General features: G+C 44.9%; 2 protein-coding genes across 2 annotated transcripts; both read right to left on the reverse strand.

Annotated features, from left to right (window-relative positions):
- Nucleotides 1-5812: 5812 nt before the first annotated feature.
- Nucleotides 5813-9742, reverse strand: LOC104527775 (serine protease inhibitor Kazal-type 6). The gene is made up of 4 exons (XM_010171586.1): nucleotides 9685-9742; nucleotides 7549-7574; nucleotides 6618-6730; nucleotides 5813-5858 (listed from the first exon to the last, which is right to left on the reverse strand). The coding sequence occupies exons 1-4, from the start codon at nucleotides 9740-9742 to the stop codon at nucleotides 5813-5815; spliced, it is 243 nt and encodes an 80-aa protein (XP_010169888.1).
- Nucleotides 9743-13114: 3372 nt separating this feature from the next.
- On the reverse strand, nucleotides 13115-17263 carry LOC104527803 (double-headed protease inhibitor, submandibular gland). The gene is made up of 7 exons (XM_029085903.1): nucleotides 17222-17263; nucleotides 16034-16158; nucleotides 15732-15777; nucleotides 14679-14806; nucleotides 14492-14537; nucleotides 13650-13774; nucleotides 13115-13160 (listed from the first exon to the last, which is right to left on the reverse strand). The coding sequence occupies exons 1-7, from the start codon at nucleotides 17261-17263 to the stop codon at nucleotides 13115-13117; spliced, it is 558 nt and encodes a 185-aa protein (XP_028941736.1).
- Between the last annotated feature and the right edge of the window lie 5029 nt (nucleotides 17264-22292).

Raw genomic sequence — 22292 nt, forward strand, 5'->3', positions numbered from 1 at the left:
CCCGCCGTGTGCCCGGGGAGCAGCAGAGGGAGCCCGGAGCCCAGGAAGGAGCCCGGAGCTCGGCCCGCTCGTCCCGGCAGAAATGCGGTGGGCAGCACTGTCCCGCCTGGGACAGAGGAGTAGCACAGGTGACCTTCTGCAACCCCTCCGGGCTCCTTTTTAATGGGTCGTCATCATCAGATGGAAGTGGAGCATTTGCTTGCCGGTTGTAGCTGTGAATGAGGATGATGGGTATGTCTAGATACAGAAGATGACAGGAGGATGAGTGGATTGAGAGCAGCTCTGAAGAGAAGGACTTGGGGGTGGTGGTGGTCAAGAAGCTCAACATGAGCCGGCAATGTGCGCTCACAGCCCAGAGGCCAATAACCGTGTCCTGGGCTGCATCAAGAGAGCGTGGGCAGCAGGTTGAAGTAGGGGATTCTCCCCCTCTACTCCACTCCAGTGAGACTCCACCTGGAGTACTGCATCCAGCTCTGGAGCTCCCAACACAAGAAAGACATGGACCTGTTAGAACAGGTCCAGAAGAGGGCCATGGGGATGATCAGAGGGCTGGAGCACCTCTCCTATGAGGACAGGCTGAGAGAGTTGGGGCTGTTCAGCCTGCAGAAGAAAAGGCTCTGGGGAGATCTTCTAGTGGCCTTCCAATACCTGAAGTGGCTACAAGAAAACTGGGGAAGGACTTTTTGCAAGGGCAGGTACTGATAGAACAAGGGGTAACAGCTTCAAACTGGAAGAGGGCAGATTTAGATGAGACATTGTGAAGAAATTCTTCACTGTGAGGGTGGTGAGACACTAGAACAGGTTGCCCAGAGAAGTTGTGGATGCCCCCTCCCTGGAAGTGTTTAAGCCCAGGCTGGATGAGGCTTTGAGAAACCTGGTCTAGTGGAAGGTGTCCCTGTTCATGGCAGGTTGGATGGCACTGAATGATCTTTAAGGTCCCTTCCAACCCAAACCATTCTATGATGTATTTACAGGGTAGTGCCCAGGCAGCTGATGGTTTTATCACAGGTAACTCCACAAGATCACCCGCCCAGAGAAAGGCATGACATCCTTTGGGAAGAAAGCCAGAAGTGTCACAGCCCATCCTTGCCACGATACCAACATTTCAGTTCACTCCCAATTAATTGAGCAATTTTAGTTCAGAAAGGGAAGCACTGTATTGCACAGCACCACCACTTTTCTCACATCCTGGGAAACCTTTACTCCACAAGCTGGGTACGAGGTCTGACCCTGCTACAGACACTGAAGCTGGTGCTTGGGACCAACCTTGAGTTGGTCAATACATCCCCCCAGGCCCAGAAGAAGCTCAGTTTTGACCTTATCTTTCAAGTCCTAATTGAGGCTCTTCCAAAGCCCTGCTTCCTCTAGAGACCCAAGGAGCTGACCTTATTAAAGCTATTGCCCCTCACTGCCCTGTGGGTGCCAAAGCCAAAGAGGTGCCTTGAAGCACCATCTCATCACTAGGGCTTTAAAACGGGCAACTTATGCAGTACTTGCCTTTCTTCTGCCTCCACCATTCTCCCTTCCTGTATCGTGGCAACCTTTGTCTCCCACATGCATTTTATAAGCCCTCCCCAGCATTTTTAGAGCAGCCTTATAAGACATAAAGATCAGACACGATTACTGCAGCTACTCCCATGAGAATCTCCTAAACCATACTACTTACTTCAGAGGAAAAAAAAAAAAAACCCAAACAAACAAAAAAAACATCCCCAAACCAAGACTCACACCACAAAGCAAACCCCTCACCTTCTCCTTGCTCCAGAATCAGAAAAAAGAGCCAAATGTTACCCCTGGGCTCCTATTTAAATCCTTCAGGTGCCATGGGAATGGGGGGAATTGTTGGTTGATTCCCATCATCTGTGAGTTGTTTCACCCCAGAGCAGGCTCAGCTGCTCTCTATTCCTTAAAGGACCCAATACACACTGACACCCTACTGCTGCTCCCCACAACTGTCACCATCTACATCTTTTCAGTCCCCCGCAATACTCCTACCGTTGTCCCACCTACTTTCCAAACAATCCTTTTCCCTGTCCCCATAGCTCAGCCTTCCCTCCTCTGTTCAGTTTTGGGCCCTCCTCCAGTACAAGGAAAGCATTGAAAAACTGGAGAAAGTTCAGTGGAGAGTAACCAAGACAGCTGGGGGCTGGAGCATTTGCCCAGTGAGAAGAGGTGGAGAAAGGTGGGCTTGTTCAAGCTACTGAGAAGAAGGCTTCAGGGGGATGTAACCTGCCAGTTAACAAGCAGGTTACTGAGCAGATGGAGCCAGGCTCCTCATGGTGGTGCATGGCTTGGAGATGGAGCAGTTGAAAGAAAGGAGTTTGAAACTAGATTTAAAGAAAAATTTATTTACCATTATGATAGCCAAGCCTTGGCAAAAGTAGCCCAGGGAGATCATACATTCTCTGCCCTTGGAGGTTCTCAATTCTAGAGTGGATAAAGCCCTGAGCAACACAGCAGAACTGCCGTGAGCAGGAGGTTGGACCAAAGTCCCTTCCAGCCTGATTCAGCCTGCCTTCTCTTAGGGAAAAGAAGGTGAACCAGAACGATAACTAAGTCCAGAGCTTCCTCCCCAGCTGAGCTGCAGGCAGCACCACCACCCTAGGATCATCCCATGGCAGCTAGAAAAGCCTTGTCAAACACTGTGAATGTCAAGGGGAAGAAGTAGGACGAAAGATTCAACTGAGTTGCGACAGTGACACGTGCCTGTGCTGGGGGAGGAGGAGGAGGAGGCGGTGAAGCACACAAGTTAAATGGGCCAAGAGCCTGGACACAATAATGTATCAGCTGCATCACCAGCAGAGTGAAGCTGTGAGATGGAAATACATCCTTCCCCTCCACCATGTGCATAGCCCTGTCATGGGAGGGCGCTCAGCTGTGAGCAATGGCTTCCTTTCAGTAAGAGCAATCATGCACAAATTTAATTATTCCATTATTTTAACTGCCGAGGGGGACTGTGTGAGACACAGGGAGCACAGGGCTCTCATTCTGCTGCAAGGGGCAGGTCTTGGCAGTGGCCAAGATGCTGGGGCAGCTCCCACCCCAGTCTCTGCCCCTTCCTCCCCAGGGAGAGAAAAATCTGTGAAGATGCTCATGTTATCTAGTAGAAGAGACATCTCAAATGTATCATGACTCACTCACCTTTCAAAACTGTCAAAAAAATCCCAACAACCAAAAAACAAAACAACTCAACACAACTTAAAAGATGGAGGAAGGAAATCAAAGGAAAAATAGTGGCTGAAGGTTTGGTTTCTGGTTTGGTACGTGTCCGGGAAGGCAGCCAGACGCAGATGGGAGCTCAGGCCAGACAGCCTGTGGCCACTGTCACACTCCTTCCCCACCCCTGGCATCCATCAGCCCTGCTGGAAGGTGAGCACAGGGATCTGAAACCAAGAGCAAATGAACCTGGCACCAGCAAAGCATCACTGCCATCTCAGTTAAGCACAGCAATGTGCCCGCTCAGCCAGAAGGACGGACTGTGACAGGAGCTGTTCACTTGGAGTAGCGCTGCCTCTCTTGGCCTCTCCTAGGGAGGAAGTTTTAAGAAATTTCCCTGACTGGGGGAAATTGTTTCCTCAAAGGAGATGACTCCCATTCTCCACTTCCCTGGCACAGGTGGAGGAGATGGTAGGTCTGTAGAGGTACAGAGGTGTTTTTATTTGCTATTTGTGTTGATAGAGCAGAATACAGGATGGTTACCAAATAGTGAACTCTCGCAGTTTCTCTTCTCTTGTGAGCTGTCTTTGTTATCTCAGCCTCCACATTAAAAAGCATTAGATACAGGAATATGCTGTGAGATTTTTGGGGTCACTGAGGGCCACCTCAGGTGTCAATATATCCCATACCCCCTCTCTCATTAAAATGTCACTTTCCATTTTAATGGGGTCTTTTTGCTCCTGTGCTCTGAATATGATGCTGGTCCAATGTAATAGGATCATCAAAGGATAACTCGGGTAGCAAAGGATGTGCAGAGGTCATCCTGCTCCAAGCAGAAGGATTGATGAGGAATGTTCTCCCACATTCCCAACATGTCCTTTGTGATCACTTGTCCTGGTGCAGGAGATGCTTCTTGCTCCCCTCAATCTTGTCCATGTTCTGGCTGTCTTGCTGTTGAATTTACCAGTGTCACATCTGAATTTGAAATCAAACAAATGCACCTCCGCTGGCTGTACAGCCTGGGATGCACAGAGGGTTAGTCTGCTTCCAAGAAGAGGTGGAAGATTTTGAAAGAATCCAGTAGGCTGGGATGGGAAAAACAGCAGGATCAAAGACAGCTGGTCCAAGAGAAACTCCAAGCCAGCCAACTCAGAGTTTTGCCTGCACGGTTCAACCGCTGGCTGGCTGCCGCCTGCACACTGCCTGTAAAATTACCAAATAACAAAGGATTTGCCAGAATTGGCTTCAAAAATGTGAATTATCAGAAGAGAAGCCAGAACAAGATATGCTGTGGGCATTACTAAGGCCTCTCTGCTTAGGCATTGTGCCCCAATTGAGTTCAAAACGTGGATGGTCGCACGATAGAAAAACACACAAGCTCTGTCCAAACAAGGGCCAGAGCTTTAGATGCTCAGCATTTAGGTGCTTGCAAAATATGTTGATCCCTGAGGCCCACGATAGAATCTGAAGCTCCCTTTGGAAGTTAAGTGTTTAACATGAAGGAGCCGGTGTCCCACTGATCTGCTGCCAGTGATTTAACAAGGGGATGCCACAAGTATTTCCCTGTGTGAATTTTGCACAGTGAATTGGGAGAGACTAGAGAATTCATTTTCTCATGTTGGTACAAAGAAGGATTTTCCAGCCAGCACCAAGAAGAGAGAGAGGGCAGCAGTGTGAAAAGTAAAGAAAGGAACAGAGTCTTATTAGACTGAATAGAGTGCATTAAGAATTGGAAATAAATACAAATGCTTGTGCCTAGAAAATCAAGGTCTGTGTATGATTCAGGGAGAATTTATCCTAGAGGTGGGGAGAGAAAGCTCACAGCTCTTCTCCTCCACAGTTTTTTATTATTATTATTATTATTATTATTATTGACACTTTATACAATCTGGTGCTCTTCTAAATATAATTTTATTAGCATGAGAAGCCACTTGGCAGCAAGAAACTAATGCTGGTGAGTTGACAGTTTTTGAGATAAAGCATTCTCTTAGAAGGAAGAAGAGACTGATTTGGAAAGAAAAGCCTTGCAGCTTCTGCCTAAAACCAGCCTCCACCTGCCATCTTCTTGATGCACACTTAAATGGAGCGATATTCCCTAGCCTCAGCTTGTTTGTCTCTGGTTTCCAAAGGAGATGAGGCATATGCAGTCACGCTGCTCATCAGCTCTCCTGTCACCCTCCCACAATAACCTCTGAGAGAGGAAGGAACACTGGGAAAAGAATAAAGGTGCCCGCTGACACCCACCCCCTGGGATGGCAAGAGTTGGGCAGGAGCCCGCAAGTGGTCACGCTGCTTGGCTGTGCCCATTTGTCAGGCAGGACACGACAGAAGAACTACGGCTGCTAGGGACAGGAGGACACAACCCATGGGAGTGGTGGGAATCGCTGCTCCAGCACAGGGAGCACCTTGCTTCCCTGGGAGGAGTGGTGTAACAGCACAGCATAGCAAAGCCTTGTGTTAGACTTTAGCATGGCTGTACCAAGGTGCTCTTCTGGGTATTATGGAAAAAGGAATCCAGCCAAAGAATCATGCTGAGCTTTATTTTATTGAGCAGAGATGGCAGAGATGAGGGCAAACTGCTCCCGTGTCCCTGCACAGGCGTCTGCAGCAGCTGCTGACAGGGGCTCAGCTGGTGCTGCTGGGTGACAGTGAGGACTCAGCATTTCCCCAGGTGCTTCAATCTTATTTTCCCTCCACTTCTCCTGTAAAAGGAGCAAGACAGACTTAGACAAAGCAGTGTATGACAGAAACAGCAGTGTGGGACAAGAAGCTCTTCCATCCGACCAGGACCATTTGTTTGAGCAGTGTACCCTGGTGTCTCACAGGGATCAGTAAGCCATTTTCCTCTCCTTGCTCTTCTCTGATTTTCCCAAGGGTAAGGCAGCCTTGTGTGCTCCAAATATTAAGGACTGGTACGGAAAAACCAATGTTTTGCAAGCACATTCAGTCCAGGGGTGCTGGCTCCTATTGCACCTCCTTTAAAAGGTGACAGAGCTCAGGAAAAGAAGCTCAGGTTCTTCCTCTGAGATTTTGTGTCTTGTTCCACTAAGCTAATTCAGACTTTTCAGGAATAATTTGGCATGGCTCAGCTCCCACATTCTTCCAGACACTTCTCAGTATCCAGAAGTGTGGGCAGTGAGAGTTGCAGCCTGTGGCACATACTGGGAAATGTGCATAGATTTAATGCATGCAGAAGGTACAGGCAGGACACAATTGCCTCCCAGGCCCCATGCTGCCTCTCAGCATGGCAACCAAGAGCATGCAAAGCCTAGAAATGAATCAAAATTAACTTGCATTCACACATTTCCAAGGAGGAAATATTCCACTTGGCACAATTCAGGGGCTGGTCCATACAAGAGGAGCAACCTGGATGCAGGGATCCCCCTCTGTGAAGAACATAGTTATATATGTGGAAATGGAGACAGCTCTCTGTTATTTCAATGCCCTCTGCTTTCACTTACAGCACTGCCTTGCAGAAGGCGCACTTGTTTCCGTATGTGATGCCATCCGTGCCGCAGTGAGGGTTGGACTCCCTCGTGCAGTACAAGCTTCTGTTTAAAAACTCTCCACAAATCTGCAAAAGAAATTAAAAAACCCACCTTTCAGAATTCCCATACTCTTTCTTTCACTTTCCAAATTGGATAGGTCATTACTCCATTGCTTTGTCTGACAAGAGGACTAAAGCAGCAGCGATGACACTGCCTGTTTACTGAAAGAACAAGTCAGAAATGAGCAGAAGCAATGTTTCAGGGGAATTTTTGCCACCTGGGAGAAGTCTTGATCTCCCAAAGACACAAGAGGATTAGTATAGGCATGTAGGAGAAGAGTCAGCACTGATGCTCTTTCAGGCATTTGGCACCAAGTTAGCTTTCTGCTGCACAGCTTCATGCATCTTGCGAAACTGTGCACTCAGCTTGGTGCTTGCTGAGCTTTCCACCTTCCCAGTGGAAGGAGAAGCAAACCATAGTCTATGGGGATTTAAAAATGGTGTCCAGGAAATATACAGGTATTTTGCCTCTAGGCAGTTCCCAGTGATGAACCTTGTTTCGGGGCATAAAACACTCTCAATAGTCCTTTTGTTTCATGAGAAGATCGGTCAGTGGAGCAAAGTGGACAAAAGTGGTGCTGCGTACAAACACAACCCTGTGCAAGCACCCTAATCATGGGAAGCACTTGCTAAACCAACCCTCTGTTTCCCTTGTCTATTTGCAAATGTGACCACAGGTAAGATCCCCTGTACAACAGTGAACTCCCCAAAGCACTGGGACATCTTGGAAGGACCCACCTGCTCCCACCAGACATTAAAAACTGTTTACCACGCACCAAGATCTCGGTTACAAAATCATTCCTCTAGAAAATGCAGATTCAGTAAGCAGAAACAGCTGCACTAACCTCTTCAATGTCTTGACCTGCTACATCTGGAAAGGAAAACAAAAACCAAACAGAGATTTTACGCATCAGCATTATTTTCTGATAGAGGCTGAATTAAAGTCATAAACCCTTTATGCAAACCGCAGTGAAACGCACACCAAGTTTTTCCTACTCCATCATCTTGTGCAGCGGAGGAGGGAGCAGGAAATACATTATCTGAATTGCTTTTCAGTATTTTGCTTTTTTGATAAATGTTACTAAAATACCATGTAATCAGTCATTCAGCTGCTAACTGCACCTCAGACACAGAACCCAGTCTCCTGGAAGGCAGCCACCCCCAAGGAAGCGAGCTGCCGTATCGGATCTGGAGCCACGCTCAACAGAGATTTTAAAGCTACACTGGCTTTTAAGGGTTTTAGGCTCCAGCACTTCTGAACAACAGAAATGGCTGATACTGCTAACGAGAGTGTACCATGGAGAAGGAGATGCCATGGTCAGCTTTACAGCCATCCTCAGCACTGCACAGCTCAGAGACTCTTCCAGAACTTCATCTCAGGTGTGATACAGAGACGTCACCAGGTGATAAAGAGCAGAACAGGGAGTGCTGGTCGGTAAGAGTGAAAAAATACCTGCTGTGACCACAGGCTCTGGGCTTGGAGGTGATCAGTCCATCCTCTTTATATTTCTTGACTGCACAGACTGGGGTCGGGCACATAGGTTGAGTCACAGCTGCAGGACAGAGCGACCCTGTGATGTCCCCAAGGGAGAACCTGACACTCCAGGGTGGATTGAATGCAGATTTGCAGAATCTGGGTCACAACAATGTGGGACAAATACCCAGCATCTTGCACAGCGGCAGAGGTTCAGCTGCAAGGCTATACCTGCTTGGTCACTGCCAGCTGCAATGCTGCTCGGTGGCTCTGAGCAGGAAGGAACTTGGGGCAGGAGATGGGATGACCTTGTCCTACACTTGGGCCCCCACGCATTGGAAATCTCACCCAACCCCCAGCCAGATAGACCATCAGCCATCAACCCACCCTACTTCTTCTGCCAATGGTTATGCCCTTGGGTGGTTTTTCCCTGGCACTCGTGTATTTATCATGTCCATGGGTTAGGCTGGGCTGCCTTAATTGTAAAGTCACTGTTAAGACTATTTGCATATTATTTACAAAATAGCTCATTAGATAGTTTTTATAAATATTACATGCGGCTACACAAGACTTTGTGATGATGTCTCTTGACATCTGTTTATTTTACAGGAGATCACAGAGTTTGCTGCTATTCTGCCTGGCCTTGGAAGGAAGTTTCAGCAATCTGATGGAACCCAGTCCCAATTAAGACTCAGTTAGAGACAGATGAATATTTCATAATGAATAGTGCGTACGAAGTAATTCACCTCTTTTCTCCATGCACAGCTTGCAATTTTCTCAAGTGAATTCTTTATTCAAATTATTCACAGAAAAACAAGTATAAATAATTCTTGTTCTGCACGTTCTTCAATAACTGTCGACACAAACCTTGCAGAGCTGGGTCAGCTGGACGCAAGCAATTGATAACACTGCCATGACCTATATGTTCAAAAATCATCACTCAGCTTCCCCAGATCATCAGGGATGTGTAAATCCCCAGATAAATAAATGCTGGATCCTTTTAATTTGCCCTCTTTGTTCTGACTCCTGGAGGGCGTTTGAATTTAATTTTCAAGCTTTTCTCTGCAACATAAATGAAAGCTGAAACTTTCATCTAATTACGATTCCACATCTCCAAGGATAACAGCAAATACCAAGATGCTTAGGATCAAAACAAGAGCTGATGACCCCGAGGTGAGCGAGTTTCTTCTCTAACTGGTTCAGCAAAACTCTTCAGCGAACATTTGTACCAAAAATTCATAATTACACTCCGGTTTGGTACATTCACTGAAAGAGACGCTTAGACTTTGCTTGTTCTGTCTCCAGTGACACCTCCGCTCCATTATTCACTGTGGAGGCATACGAGGAGTAGAACTATGTCACACAAGTCAGCAAGTCCCACAGATATTTCCTACTTGCTCAGCTTTATCTTCAAGCCTGTCATCTGGTGATCAAGGCTCTCCAAAGTTTGCTGTTTTCAGGAAAGGTGTGGGTATTTTTTTTCTAGGCTAGGAAAAAGATCACTTACCCGAGAGGAACGAGAGCAGCAGCAAGCTGAGAAGCACTAAGGCACCTGTTGCCTTCATGCTGCAGGTAGCTCTTTAGTCCAAGCCAAGTGATCTGTGCAGGAGGTGTCGTCTCAGCACCGAAGCCCACAATGTGCACACAGACCTGCCTTTCTGTGTATTTATGTGCCCATCTGTAGCTGTCCTCATTCCCCACCTTAATTGTGAGAACTTCTCCACTTCGTTTCTAAAGCCATTATTGGTCCTGGCCATGTTTATGGTGCTTTAGGAATGCTGCCCTGTCCACATCAAACCTAGAAAGGGCTAATTACATGAGTGATAGACTCAGGCTTGTAATATCTTCTTTTTTTTTTTTCTTTTTTTTTTTTTTTTTCTAAATAGTCACAGGATTCTCACAAGGGTGAATTTTCAAAGCAGTGATTCATCGGGGAAGCTGGTAATTTTCATTCTCTGGGCCCTTGCTGAATGCCAGCTCCAAGGCTTTGGTGCGGCGTGATGACACTCACTAGACGTTACGAAATAAATCACAGCATGAGAACGTGTTGTCTGTGAAACCAATTATACGTTGTTCCCTGGCTATTTTTGAGGATGGTTCTAAATTTGTTCGGTTGGGGTGGAGAAGCTCTCCAATGTGACATGCTCTCATAGCTGTGTGCACAGTCCCAGACAGGACTGTTGAATCCCCTCCCTGAACTATTAAATCTCTAGCTGTCAATGTTTTCCAGTTTTTCATATTCACAAACATATGTTAAGTCTCTGCTCCCACAGCAAGTGGCAGTGAAGGGAATTTGATGGGCAATTGAGAGACTTGAGCTCTATTTCCAGTTGAGTCTGTGCAAGGATTTGGGTTCAGCTGCATCATGTGTAAAATATCTGTTCAGATAAGAAAAAGCTTAAAATTTTAGTAAGCTTTCCTAAGGAGACAAGGCTTGGGAGACCAATGTGTATAGATATATCTGTTCGTTAGTTCCCCCAGTATATTTTGAATCTACAACTAGTTCCAACCAAATCTGACATAGGAGAGAAAAAAATCTTTTGAAAACAACATATTTTCATACATTTTTCTAGCAAGAGATGAAAGATGCTACTAACATTGTCAGACAGCAAGGGAGAGGGTTTCTGCCTGAAAGCAAGTTATGAATGCCCTACATCTAGGGAAGCATTAGAGTTTGCAGCTTGCTAAATATCTTAAAATCCACCCAGCAGAGGAACTGTGACTGACAGGTGAATTCTCAGATGTCTATTAAGGGTGAGCTCATGACACAGCCTCTCATATAATTTGGTTATCAAGTCAGTCAGCCTCAGTGCTGTTCAAAATCACACTTAGTTCTGCCACTCGCAGCACTACTTGTTTGCCTTTTCTAGTTCCATACGTCACTGCTCACGACCTCAGTCCTTTATCTACCCAAACGGTTTCGGTTGCTGCAGCATAACTGACTGGCTGCGGGGCTCAGCAAAAAGTACCGCAGGGACCCATCCCTTCCGGGCTGAGGAGACCAAATTACCAACCAGGTGATTATCATTATTACCCCTTTCCACCTCTTTATAACACCTGAAACGGGACATTTGCTAGTATAGGTGAAGGAATTCTCTGTCCCTCTGACTTCTCTAAAAATCAGTGACACAAGAAGGGCACCAGGACCTTGCTTTGCAGTCTAAGGGGTGTAGTTGGGTAGAGTCTTGATGGTGTCAAGCCGAGTACTTACCTGTGCTGGGTCAGTCTTTGCTCTTATGTGATACAAACCTTTCCATCTTCTAAGGAGTTCTTGCTTAGAGGCTCATGAGGTATCTTGGCTACAGCCATGAACCCAGTATTTGCCATTTGCCTTTGCTTTCCCAAAGCCTTCTGAGCTCCTAAGCAAGTATCTGCTTTCCTCAGGCAGAAATTACCCCTACAGAGGAGGCTCACTGTAGGATCTTGCTGTTGATGAGGATTTCCTGCTATGACCAAAATCCACTAGTCAGTGGCCTCTCTAGAGACCTCTTGGCCAATGAGAAATTACAGCAGAGCTCTGTCCTCTGCTGATGGGTCTCTGTTCACATCCATGAGCTACTTAAAATGTTCCTATTTTTCACACACACTGCAGGTAAACAGTGAGGAACCTCATGACTCTCCAGTTTATCTTTTCTTATGAGCAGGCAGGAAGGCATGATGCAATTTATGTTGCCTGCACTAACAGAAAAAAACTTGAAAATAAGAAGTTCTATCCCTCTTCCTAGGAGAGAGAATTGCCCTGTGCTGGTATTAGAGGAAGGACAAGCCTCTTATCTTCTGATGAGAAGTGCCTACAACATTCCTGGTCAAGAAATTATCTACTTCAGGAAACAAGACCCAAAGAAAAAGGCTTGGAAGTCACAGATTTTGTCCTAAATATCAGCCTTAGCAGCAGATATTCTTACTACGTAACAAGGGAATGAGAGGTGGAGAAAGGAAGAGGAAGGGAGTGTGTGAGCCATGGCACTTGGGACTTTTTGCCTGTGCTGTTTGCATATTAGTTCCTTGACTCACCCAAAAAGGTGTCACTCTTTAGGCTCCCACAAAGATGCTATCTCCATACCTTGGAGCTACCAGCACATCTTCTGGCCCTTCTTTCCTGGACTTAGAAAATCCTAGACTTTTTCCTGAAGGGTCCCCTGTCCTACCTCTGCCTCATATACCCCAAGTACAACTTCTGAGATATCTTCTCCAAGAAGCCGAAAACCTGAGCCCAGTCTAATTTCTTCTTGGGTTCTCATCAGGCTCATTACAACCCTGCTTAGCTTGCTGCAATTTTCTGCTGATCAACACAGTCTCAATGGACACACCCTTCAAGGAAGCAGCAGTTCCTAATTTTCTTCCCTATGAGATAGCCTCCTCCCTTTGCCATAAGCCTCCTTTTTATAATGCACTGACAGACCTGCCCCTTGCCCAGGTGTGACCAGGTAGGGCTGACCACGGCCACCTTTCTCTTTCACGCTTCCCCAGGGCCATCCCCCCATGCCAGGGTCCCTAAAAGAACCAGTTCCTCCAAGACTCAGTGCTGTTACAAAAACAAATCCATTTACACTCTATAAAACACCAAAACTGGGAAAGTGGCAGTATTTTATAGCATCTTGGTTTCTCTTCTGATGGTTTGGTATGGAGTGACGTACTCTTATGAGGGCTTGGGTTGGTGTGTGATGGGCGTTACACTTCGCTCTTTATTGTGGTTTATTTCACAACTTCTCCTGCCTGACAGATAAGCACCTAAAAGCCTGAAGACCATTACCCCTTCCCTGAAAAAAAAAAAAACAAAACCAAAAACCAGTCCATGGCTAAGAAAGTGGATGCATTTAATTTATTGATCAATCAAAGCAGAGACCAATGCGCAACAGCTGAGCGAGCAGGGAAGAGCATGTTTGATTGCAGGATTTGTAAGGGAAAAATCAGCGTGAAGGAGATGGCTCCAGCGCTCAGCATTCACCAAAGTGTCTGAGGAACAGAGTTCCCTGGCTCCGCCTGAAGAGAAAGAGGGAAACCAAAATTACAGACATGGATCTCAGTTTTATGATCTAAATTTACCCAAATAAGCCAACACTTTTGTACTCTCCAAGTTATAAAGTACTTCAATCAACGTTTCACCTTTTTCCTGATTCCCCAGGTTACATGCTTTCTCACATGAAAGAGATTTGGGACAAACACCATAATTTTGGACATCTCCTACAGTCACAGTATAAATCACTCTGTCAGGGAGGGAGTCAGCAACGCTATGAGACTGCAAACAGGGATCTGGATTTAATTGCAAGACCCACTTGGGCTTAAGATCTTCAGTTCCTGGTGGGAAGAACCAGGAACAGACAAGCAAGCATTGGGAGAGGAACACGGAGCAGAGATGCATTTACTGAGGGGCTTATGGGAGCTCTGGGGCTTTCACACCAGCTGCTGCTCCGATGCATGTGTGCTCCAGCTCCCCTGGTTTCATGGCTGCATGGTGAGCCCCATACTTACGAAACTGCATTGCAGAACTGGCACTTGTTTCCATAAGTTCTGCCATCGGAGCCACAAAGTGGGTTATAGTCAGCGGTGCAGATGAGATTGCTGCCCTTCTCTTGACTGTCGCCACAGTCAATCTCCTAATAATGGAGCAACAACAGGTTTTAAAGCTTTTGTTCCCCATATTTTCCTACATGAGTGCTTTATGTTTATTTAATGTTTACAACATGGCAAAGCATAAAAGCACTTTTCAGGTGCAGGACTCTGTTGTTCCAGCAACTCTGCAAACTCAAAGGCAGAGAAAGTGCTTGCTTGGAGTAACCTGAAGTGAGAAGGCGGGCATGGGGCGGCGGGGGGTGATTCTAATAAATACTATTATAAATAGTGGACTGACCGTGCTGGTAGTTCCAGGCTGGTCCTCCCAGCGGTACCTCTGTCCTGGTACAGCAGGCTGGCAGAGGCAAGAGTACAGAAAGTGGATGGTTACAAGTCACACTATAGAAAGTATTCCTCCTATCCAAGGAATCACCACTACTAATAGTGCTGGTAGTATATGACCCTCCTGATCTCCCAGAGAAGGGATGTGGCAACACCCCTTGTTCAGCCCCTTTCCTGGAAGGTCTCAGCACCAGCTGACTGCTGTTCTCAGGACAGAGTGGGGACTGCATATTTGAGCTATGGATTTGGTTCAATACTCTCTGACCCTGGCATACTTTAACTATTTTCCTCAAATCCTGTTTCCAGGCCAAATGCACCGTGACAGTGCAGGCATTTCTATTATTTAGTTACGATTCAGTGAATTTGTATTGTAAAATGTATTGTAACAGTAGTTAAGAGTGCAAATCTTTGCACTTTACCTGGAAGCATTGTCCAACATTGCGCAGGTCTATGTCCAGTCCATTCCTTTGGGAAGAAAGTGAGTTGAGAATGAATGAGCACAGTGCAGCTGCTTCATGAGTCAAAACTACCTCGTTACGCTCTAAATACCAACATGAGCACCTGCTGATCCAGAAACCCCTCCCGTGACCCAGCCCCTTCTCTTACGCCACAGCATTGCAGAACTTGCACTTGTTACTGTAGGTAACGCCGTTGGTGCCACAGACAGGCATGTACTCCATGGTGCAGGGCATCGCTTGACCACTGCTTGATCTCAGGTGGCCAGTACAGTCAAGCTGAAACAGTCAACAGAACAACATTTTAATCTCTGCTCCCCTTTGCATCAGTCCTGTGTAATGGAGCTTGGTGCAGGAGGCATCTCCCCTTCTCCCCAGAGCTGCAAGGGGAGAGGAGCTTCCAGACCCAGTGTGGTGGAGTTGAAGGAGCAAAACAGTTGAAATCCTGCACGTTTAAAACAGCAAAACAGTTGAAATCACAGCGTGATCCTGGAGTACCTATTTTTCCTGTCCTGAAGTGGGCTTCATCCCTATCATCTTGGGAATTTTTACCATGAAAGCCAGATCTTCGCCTAAAATGCCTTGTGCAGCAGCAATTTTTACGATGAAATGTCAATGCCACTAGAAAATGGAGTTTACGCTCACCTCGATGTTTCTGCAATTACTCTGAGTGTACTGAAATGGAAGTCATTGTATTATGTTAAATTGCACAGCCAGAGTGTTTCTTTACTTTCTCTCTCTAAACTAAAAATAGATACTTTTCCTGTTCATGGTAGCCCCATATATTGATAAACTTCATGATAAGCATTCTGGTGGAATTGGTTTTTCTTTTACAAAATTATGATTTAGTCAAAATCCAAGCTTCCTCTGGAAATATCTTAGCTTCAATATGCCTCTAAGTTTAAGTCTAATTCTAAAGAGAAGTGTTTTGATAATGCTGAAGCATTATTGAAATAAAAAGTTTCCATTCTTAAGTCTGGTGTTATAACACTTTTAAACTCACTGATTTTAACTGTTCAAACTAAATTTGAAAGTAATTCTTGCAAATCTGAAATTCTTCATTTTCACTCAATTTCTGACAGTTCGAAATTATGTGGTTTTCATACACAACTAATCCTAGGCAAGGTTTCTGTCTAGTTCTCTGCCATCATTTCACCCACTACTGCTGAGCGCAACAGGAGAAGGAACCCATCTCAGACCATACCTTAACACACCTTCCATCGTGCTTCTTGTCAATGGCTCGGTGACGGCTAGAGGGAGACAGAGAGAAGGAAAGGAAGGGTTAATCTGTTGATATCATGGAGTCATCTCACTCGTTAAGTCCCTCCACTCGTAAAGCCCCAGTAATTAATCAGTTTCAGGAGCTTGGACACGGAAGATTGTGGGCATTAGGGGAGACAGAAACCTACAAAAAATCTAGTCCACCCCAGAATTAGTCACAACCCCAAAGGCTTTTGTTTGCTGCTCGAACTGGCATTGTAGGTAATAGGGAGACCTTATACTCACAGGATTTCTCTGCAGTGGGAGCACTCGTTGGGGTAGGTAATGTTGTCAGTCCCACAGACGGGTTCGTAGTTGCGGGGACAGGCAAGCTGTGCTCTTCCAGTCAACTGGTACATGCCACAGCGGGCCTGTTAAAGAGGACTTGTGATGTCTCCGAGAAGGGTGTGCTTGTGTCAATCACATTTTTGCTGAGTTGGGAGACTACTGTTGATAATTTTTTTTCTCTATCGTTCCTCCACGGTGAAGAACAGATGGAACAAAATATACTGTGTTTCTTACGACATATAAAAGCACCTTTTTGCTATTAAGACTTTCAGTACTTTCAGCAAGAACTGTGGTCAAAAATGATCATTTCTTGAGGAATCAAGACCAGGAAGATATTTAGACAGTTATTCAATAGCTGTACAGATTTTCTTCTGACGGTCTGTGCTGACCCTCACTCTACATTATTAATCACTGTCTTTTTTATCATCAGCATGGTAAGGTATCTTTCTCTGATGAAGATATTTTCTTATTTTGGGGAAAAGAGGTGGTTTAATACTTAGGGGCACTTTTCCTTCTTCTTTTCTCACTCATTCTCCTTTTTTTCCCTCCCTCAAGCCTTCCCTGGGATACAGTATGATACAGTATGGATTATCCATCTAGACTTAGAAATTAAGACTAAATGACAAAGAAGATCTATTACTTACCCGATGTTGAGCCATAACAATTTCTACAATAAAAACAGAGATAATAAAATATAAAAACTGTACAACGTCCTTGACTGAAATTCCTTTGGAATCATCAATTTCCCAACTGAGTAACCAATATACTTTCTCATTACTGAGAAGTTATTATTTTCCCAAATGTTTTATCTACTCCAAGTAAACAAGAAGCTGTATACTAAGAATAAAAATATCAATTATTGGTGAAACCAGAAAATTTGACTCACTAAAGAAGAAATAGGACATAAACTTTTCTCCTTTTGCAGCACTATTATCCTCACTAAAGCTCATAATCTTAAATCAGAGAAACGCATCCTACCAATCTATAGTGTTTATTTGCACAAGGATAAAGTACATGAAAAGAGAACTCACATTTTACTAAATCATCACATCTCCAAAAGGCTGAACTCTCCTTTAGGATGTATATAAAGGCAAAGGTTCAGGAGGACTAGAGATACTAGCATAGACTATAACAAAAACAACTTACCAGAAAGGCAGCCGAGAAGCACAAGCCCAAGAAGGGCAACATTTCTTGTTGCCTTCATAGCGGAGATGGTTACTTGGAAATCTGTGGCTGTTGAGTTCAGTAGATGGTACTCAGCCCTCTCTCTCTGCGCTATATATACACATCTCCCTGACCTTGCGAAATCATCCCATAAAGTAATTATTTGCTCTGTAAACTAAGAAAACTGTATTGATTATTGAGTTGAGCTCTAAAGAATACTTGTTTGTTAGAGAGATGCCCAGAAGAATTAAAGAAAAATGTGAGCTACACCCAGCTTGTTAATGCAGGTGCCCTGCTGTACATTGAGTGATTTGTACTTTCCAAACAAGAGCACTGTCTCAATAGCAGATGTTGTGAAATTACATATAGAAGTTGGTAAAGCAAAAAAAGCCCATTTGTTGAAAGTGTATGAACTCGTGCACATCATATTACATACACTAGACAGTATCTGGGCTCCAGATTTGCATCGTAGACCAGAGTCAGGGACAACAGCATGGGCCACCCTAAGCTTTTACAGACATAAAATCTGGGGGTTGTCAGGCATCAGTGTACTTTAAAGATGCTGAGGGCTCAATGAATCTCTCCACGGTCTGTCCTGTAGTTTCCTGGTACACTGGATTTCTCACCAACAGGAAAGAAACAGTCATCACAACAGGAAAGCATTACCTAAAACTTCAGAAGCTTGTAAGACATTTTTATGTAGGAGCAGGAGTTATTCATCTGTTAGCAATGGGTATGAGTCTGATTAAGAAATGATGAGAATAAGTAGCCCTAAATCTGGACTGGGATAATGGTAAGTGAGTGATGTTCCTGTGCAGGTGAAATGGGCTTCTTAATACCAAAGACATTGAAGGAAAAATTGCAGCAGCTGCAAACAGAAGGTGAATCCTTAGGCTCTCCCCTTCCCTCTCTATTATATGACATTAAATTTAGAATGTCAGCTGAAAGCCATGTTTTAGGGAAGATAAGTGAAGACTAATGTGCTAGGCTCTGTTAAGTGGTTCAATTCTATCGCAAGTGTATGGAAAAACAAATAAAGAATATTGCGTAAAATAATACATTTTTGATTAAAGGTAGTCACAGAAGGAAGTGAGGGACGGAACACATTTGTGCTTTAGAAGAAACTTGATTCATACATGTGGCTTGAAGGCAGCCTGAGTTTTAAATAGAAAATCATAATTATTTTTCTTATTATCCTGGGAGATGTTGAAGCCTTGGCATGGGCAGATAAATCATAAAAATGTAGCTGAAACTGTAAGGGAACTCTAGTCACAGAATAGAGCTTGTGGGATTTGGCCTGTTCATATCAATAATTTTCCTGAAAAATAAATGAGTAATGCTGTTTGGATCTCATTCACAAATATCAGAAGTTGAAGAGTTCCTTTGAAAGCTGTTTCTGTTGTATTCTTACCATCCTAAGTGACTTGACTTACAACTTCCTTGAACTGATTTTTGAGCATATTTGGAAGAAAAACAGTAACCACAGGAGCATTAATAATTATTATTCTCCAAGGGCAAGAATACCAAAGCCTGAAAACAAGGCTTCCTGAGAACTTCCACCAGCCGCTGGTGGAGATGGCACTTGCTGTCTCTGCAGCAGTTTGTGAGGCAACAGGAAAGTAGCCTGTCTCCTCTTCAGCCCTATGACCCGAGCTTCTCCATATCCACCCCCAGACTGGAGATCCCCAGTTACCAGAAACTGTGCTGCTTCTCCAGTTGCCTCCCCACCAGGCTGAAGTCACTCTGGTCACTCAGGAGCTGTTGTGAATGGCAGGGTATCTGCTAGGGAGCAACATCGTTCTCATGTTTGGCCAACACCTGCCCTTGGATTAATTAGATCCACTGGAGAGATCAGCTGATCCACATGCTGCTTCTGAGGGTCGAGGTCACCAGCCAGGACTGCTCCAAAAGCAGCTCTTTTCTTCCAGTAATCCCTGACACTTCACAGGGCAGCAGGGAGAGGAGAGAATCAAGGAAAGCGTCTCGCTACAGGGTCCATGAGAAAGGATGGGACATAATTGGTAGCAGCCAGGGCAGGGCAGGGAGAGCTGCTGGGTGAGGTGTGACATGGGATTGCACAAGGAGCTCCACTAATAAGAAACAGAAGCAATGGGACAGAACTAATTGCGGGGCAGCAGATGGGTTGCAAACAGGCGGTAGGAGCAGTCAAAAACAACTGTCTCTCCATGTGTTTGTAGGAGTAAGCTTCAGGAAATGTCATACACGTTGCAAATGGAAAGGGCAAAGTGAACTCACTTGTCAAAACCCTTCTCTGATATTCAGGAGTATCATGAAGGTGGGCTCATGAAAGTGACTTTGGGCACATGATTGTTTTAATGTTTCTACAGATATTAAATCCATAGAAAAGTTTAAATAAAATTCTTCCTGCTATTGCAAGTTCTTAGAGGGTGAACATTTAAGAAGGTTATGGCCACATGAATTTGATAAACATTGGTAGTCATATGATGGATCGATCCTCTTGTGTTAAGGTAAATTTCCAGTAATTCTGGAAATTCTACCCAGTTTCTAATCCAGTGTTATTTCTTTCCATAGCAGTGATATTTTCCCAGGAATTTTTTCCTCTGGTTTTGAGACTCCCTATCTCAAGCACGTCCATAATCTACCACGACCTAAAAATTCTTCATTTATGGTCCCTGCTTTAGTTTAAAACGTGCCACAGGCTTTATCTAGCTACAAAGAGAAATGATTTTTTTATTTTTTTTTATTTATTTTTTTTAAGAAAAAAAAAAGAGGGATGTGTGCACTCAAGACCACATGTTGTTATTCCAGCATCAGTATCATTGTCCTGTACAAAGAGAAATGATTTTTATTTATTTATTTATATTTTTTAAGAAAAAAAAAAGGGGGGATGTATGCACTCAAGACCACGTGTTGTTATTCCAGCATCAGTATCATTGTCCTTGCTCTGGTATCCTGCTGTCACACACCACACTGTAATCAAGAATAAAGTGGTTCTGTGCTCCACGCTATGCTACTGTAAAGATAAATGCAAAATGCATTTCTTTGCAGTTGACTAGCGATGTGGCACACTGCAAGAGTTCCCAAAACAGGTTGCTCTTCCCAGACTTGTACACACGGGGGCAGAACTGGACCTTCTATGAGAACATTAATTCAATTTACAGCAAGCAAAGCCCCTGCTCTAAGCCGCACTCATCTAATATTTCTCCTTGTAGTTCAGCCATCTGATTGCTGCCTGCATATCTCCATTCTTTTAAGCACAGATGATATCACAGGCAAGGGTGTCTGGAATAATTTGACAGTCTGAGAGCCGCATGCTAACAGCAAAATGCTGAGGATCTGGCCCCGCACGTCCCAATCCCTCAGCAAATCTCAGCTCTGCCTCTCTGCAACAGCTCTGATACAGCCAGCCCCTTAAAACGACGTCTCCAAGTAATTTTCTTTTAAAACATCATTTTATTTTTCTCCGCATCAAGAAAGAACGTGGTAACAAACCGTTTATCCTGAATGAAGCCTCAGAGAGAAACTGCATTAACAAAAAGGTCTAGACTGGCCTGAGGTATATTTTGGCCAGCAACAAGTAGAACAATACACTAAAACAGAAGCACTGATATAAAATAGAGCAGAACAAAATAACGACATGCAATGTGTTAATCAGGTTGTGGGGTAATTGAATGGCATTTCGTAAATTCACAAACATCAGATAATGACATAAAGTGCTGAGGTACTGCTTAAAGAATTGTACCATAAAATACCTCGGCAGGCAGACAATGTTTCCTGCCTTGAATTTCCTGGAGGGAGAGTTAGATTAGTAATGGTGAGAGGATTTTTTCTTGTTGTGGCAGGATTTTATTGAGCAGCAACAAAAAATTTATTTGCAACTAGGTGCCCATAAGAGAGGACTGTCTTCCTCTCCATCCTCAGGAGCTGGGGCAGGGGGGCTGGGGATACAGCTGGGGTCCTGCTCTGCCCTCTGTTATTGCTGAGTAATGTTGTGGAACTCCGCAGCAGGCTGGAGGATTTGTCCCCCTTCATTTCTACTCACAGTTTCCCCTCAGTTGCCTGGTGGATTTTCATTTAGTGGACTTGGCTCCTGAAAGGTGCCCTCTGAGGACCACAGGGATCTTGATCACGATCAGAAGCTCCGCTTGTCTCCAAGGCATCATGGCTCCTGGGGGCCATCCTCATCCTCTCTGCAGCTCCCCAGGAAAGAAAATAAGCGCTAGAGCTGGTGTTCTCTTACCCCCAACTCCTTCGCTCAGTGGGGGGGGACAAGAGGGAGCATGAAGCCCCTGAGACCCTGGCTCTACCTCCCAGAGCCTCAACTTGTCTTGGTCCTAAGAAATTGCATCTGACACTGAAATGTCTTCCCGCACACAGACGTTCCTCTCACAGGAGGGATGTTCCAGCCCCAGGAAGGAACTTGGCACTAAATGGTTGCAGAGAGTCATGTCTTTTGGAAAGAAATTGTCTCCTTTTAGAGAGCAACTCTCTCCAGTCTCTGGAAAGTGACACATTGTCACTTAAGATCATTAACTATTTGACTGTGAGACTGTTGCCTGTACAGCACACCACACTGCCAGCACTTCTCTGCTAATGAATAATAAATTAACGCTATGACTCTGAGCCCTTCCTTTCATCAGCTGAGATTTCCAGAGGCCGAAGAATCTCAAAGGATCCCCTACAAGGGACAGTCGACGTAATTACCTATAAGCAGCAGCTAAGTGGTGGGTGAGGTGCAGAAACAGGCTGCAGTAGTGATTGCTAGCAGTCCTACGAACATCAGGTCCATTAGGACTGACTGCCCACTGGTTTTCTGCAACACCCTGCAGCGATGAACGTTGCAAACATGAAGGTGGGCAGCCAGGTATCTGCCTGCCCAGAGAAAACGTCCTGTCCCATTGCTTTGAGAAGCAGAGTGGATTGCAAAAGGGCTTCTCTCACCTAAAGGTGGGTTTCCAACCCTGCTTGCAAGGGGAAGAGATGCAGCTGGGAAACTGCCCTTCTTCACTGCTTGTCTTGTGGGCATAAGAAATTGGAACTAACCGTGGAAAGTGAAACAGGGATGAGCAGC

Source organism: Antrostomus carolinensis, unplaced genomic scaffold (genome assembly GCF_000700745.2).
Source record: "Antrostomus carolinensis isolate BGI_N321 unplaced genomic scaffold, ASM70074v2 scaffold34680, whole genome shotgun sequence".
NCBI classification, from domain to species: domain Eukaryota; kingdom Metazoa; phylum Chordata; class Aves; order Caprimulgiformes; family Caprimulgidae; genus Antrostomus; species Antrostomus carolinensis.

Coding starts and splice junctions, on each gene's coding strand:
- LOC104527775 (XM_010171586.1), bottom strand. CDS start 9,742: ATGAAGGCAACAGGTGCCTTAGTGCTTCTCAGCTTGCTGCTGCTCTCG. Junction 6,731..7,548: donor CAGGTCAAGACATTGAAGAG/GTTAGTGCAGCT, acceptor TTTCTTTTGCAG/ATTTGTGGAGAGTTTTTAAA. Junction 5,859..6,617: donor GCCTTCTGCAAGGCAGTGCT/GTAAGTGAAAGC, acceptor CTCCTTTTACAG/GAGAAGTGGAGGGAAAATAA.
- LOC104527803 (XM_029085903.1), bottom strand. CDS start 17,263: ATGTTGCCCTTCTTGGGCTTGTGCTTCTCGGCTGCCTTTCTG. Junction 16,159..17,221: donor GCTTCTCGGCTGCCTTTCTG/GTAAGTTGTTTT, acceptor CCTCTTTAACAG/GCCCGCTGTGGCATGTACCA. Junction 15,778..16,033: donor TCCCACTGCAGAGAAATCCT/GTGAGTATAAGG, acceptor GTCTCCCTCTAG/CCGTCACCGAGCCATTGACA.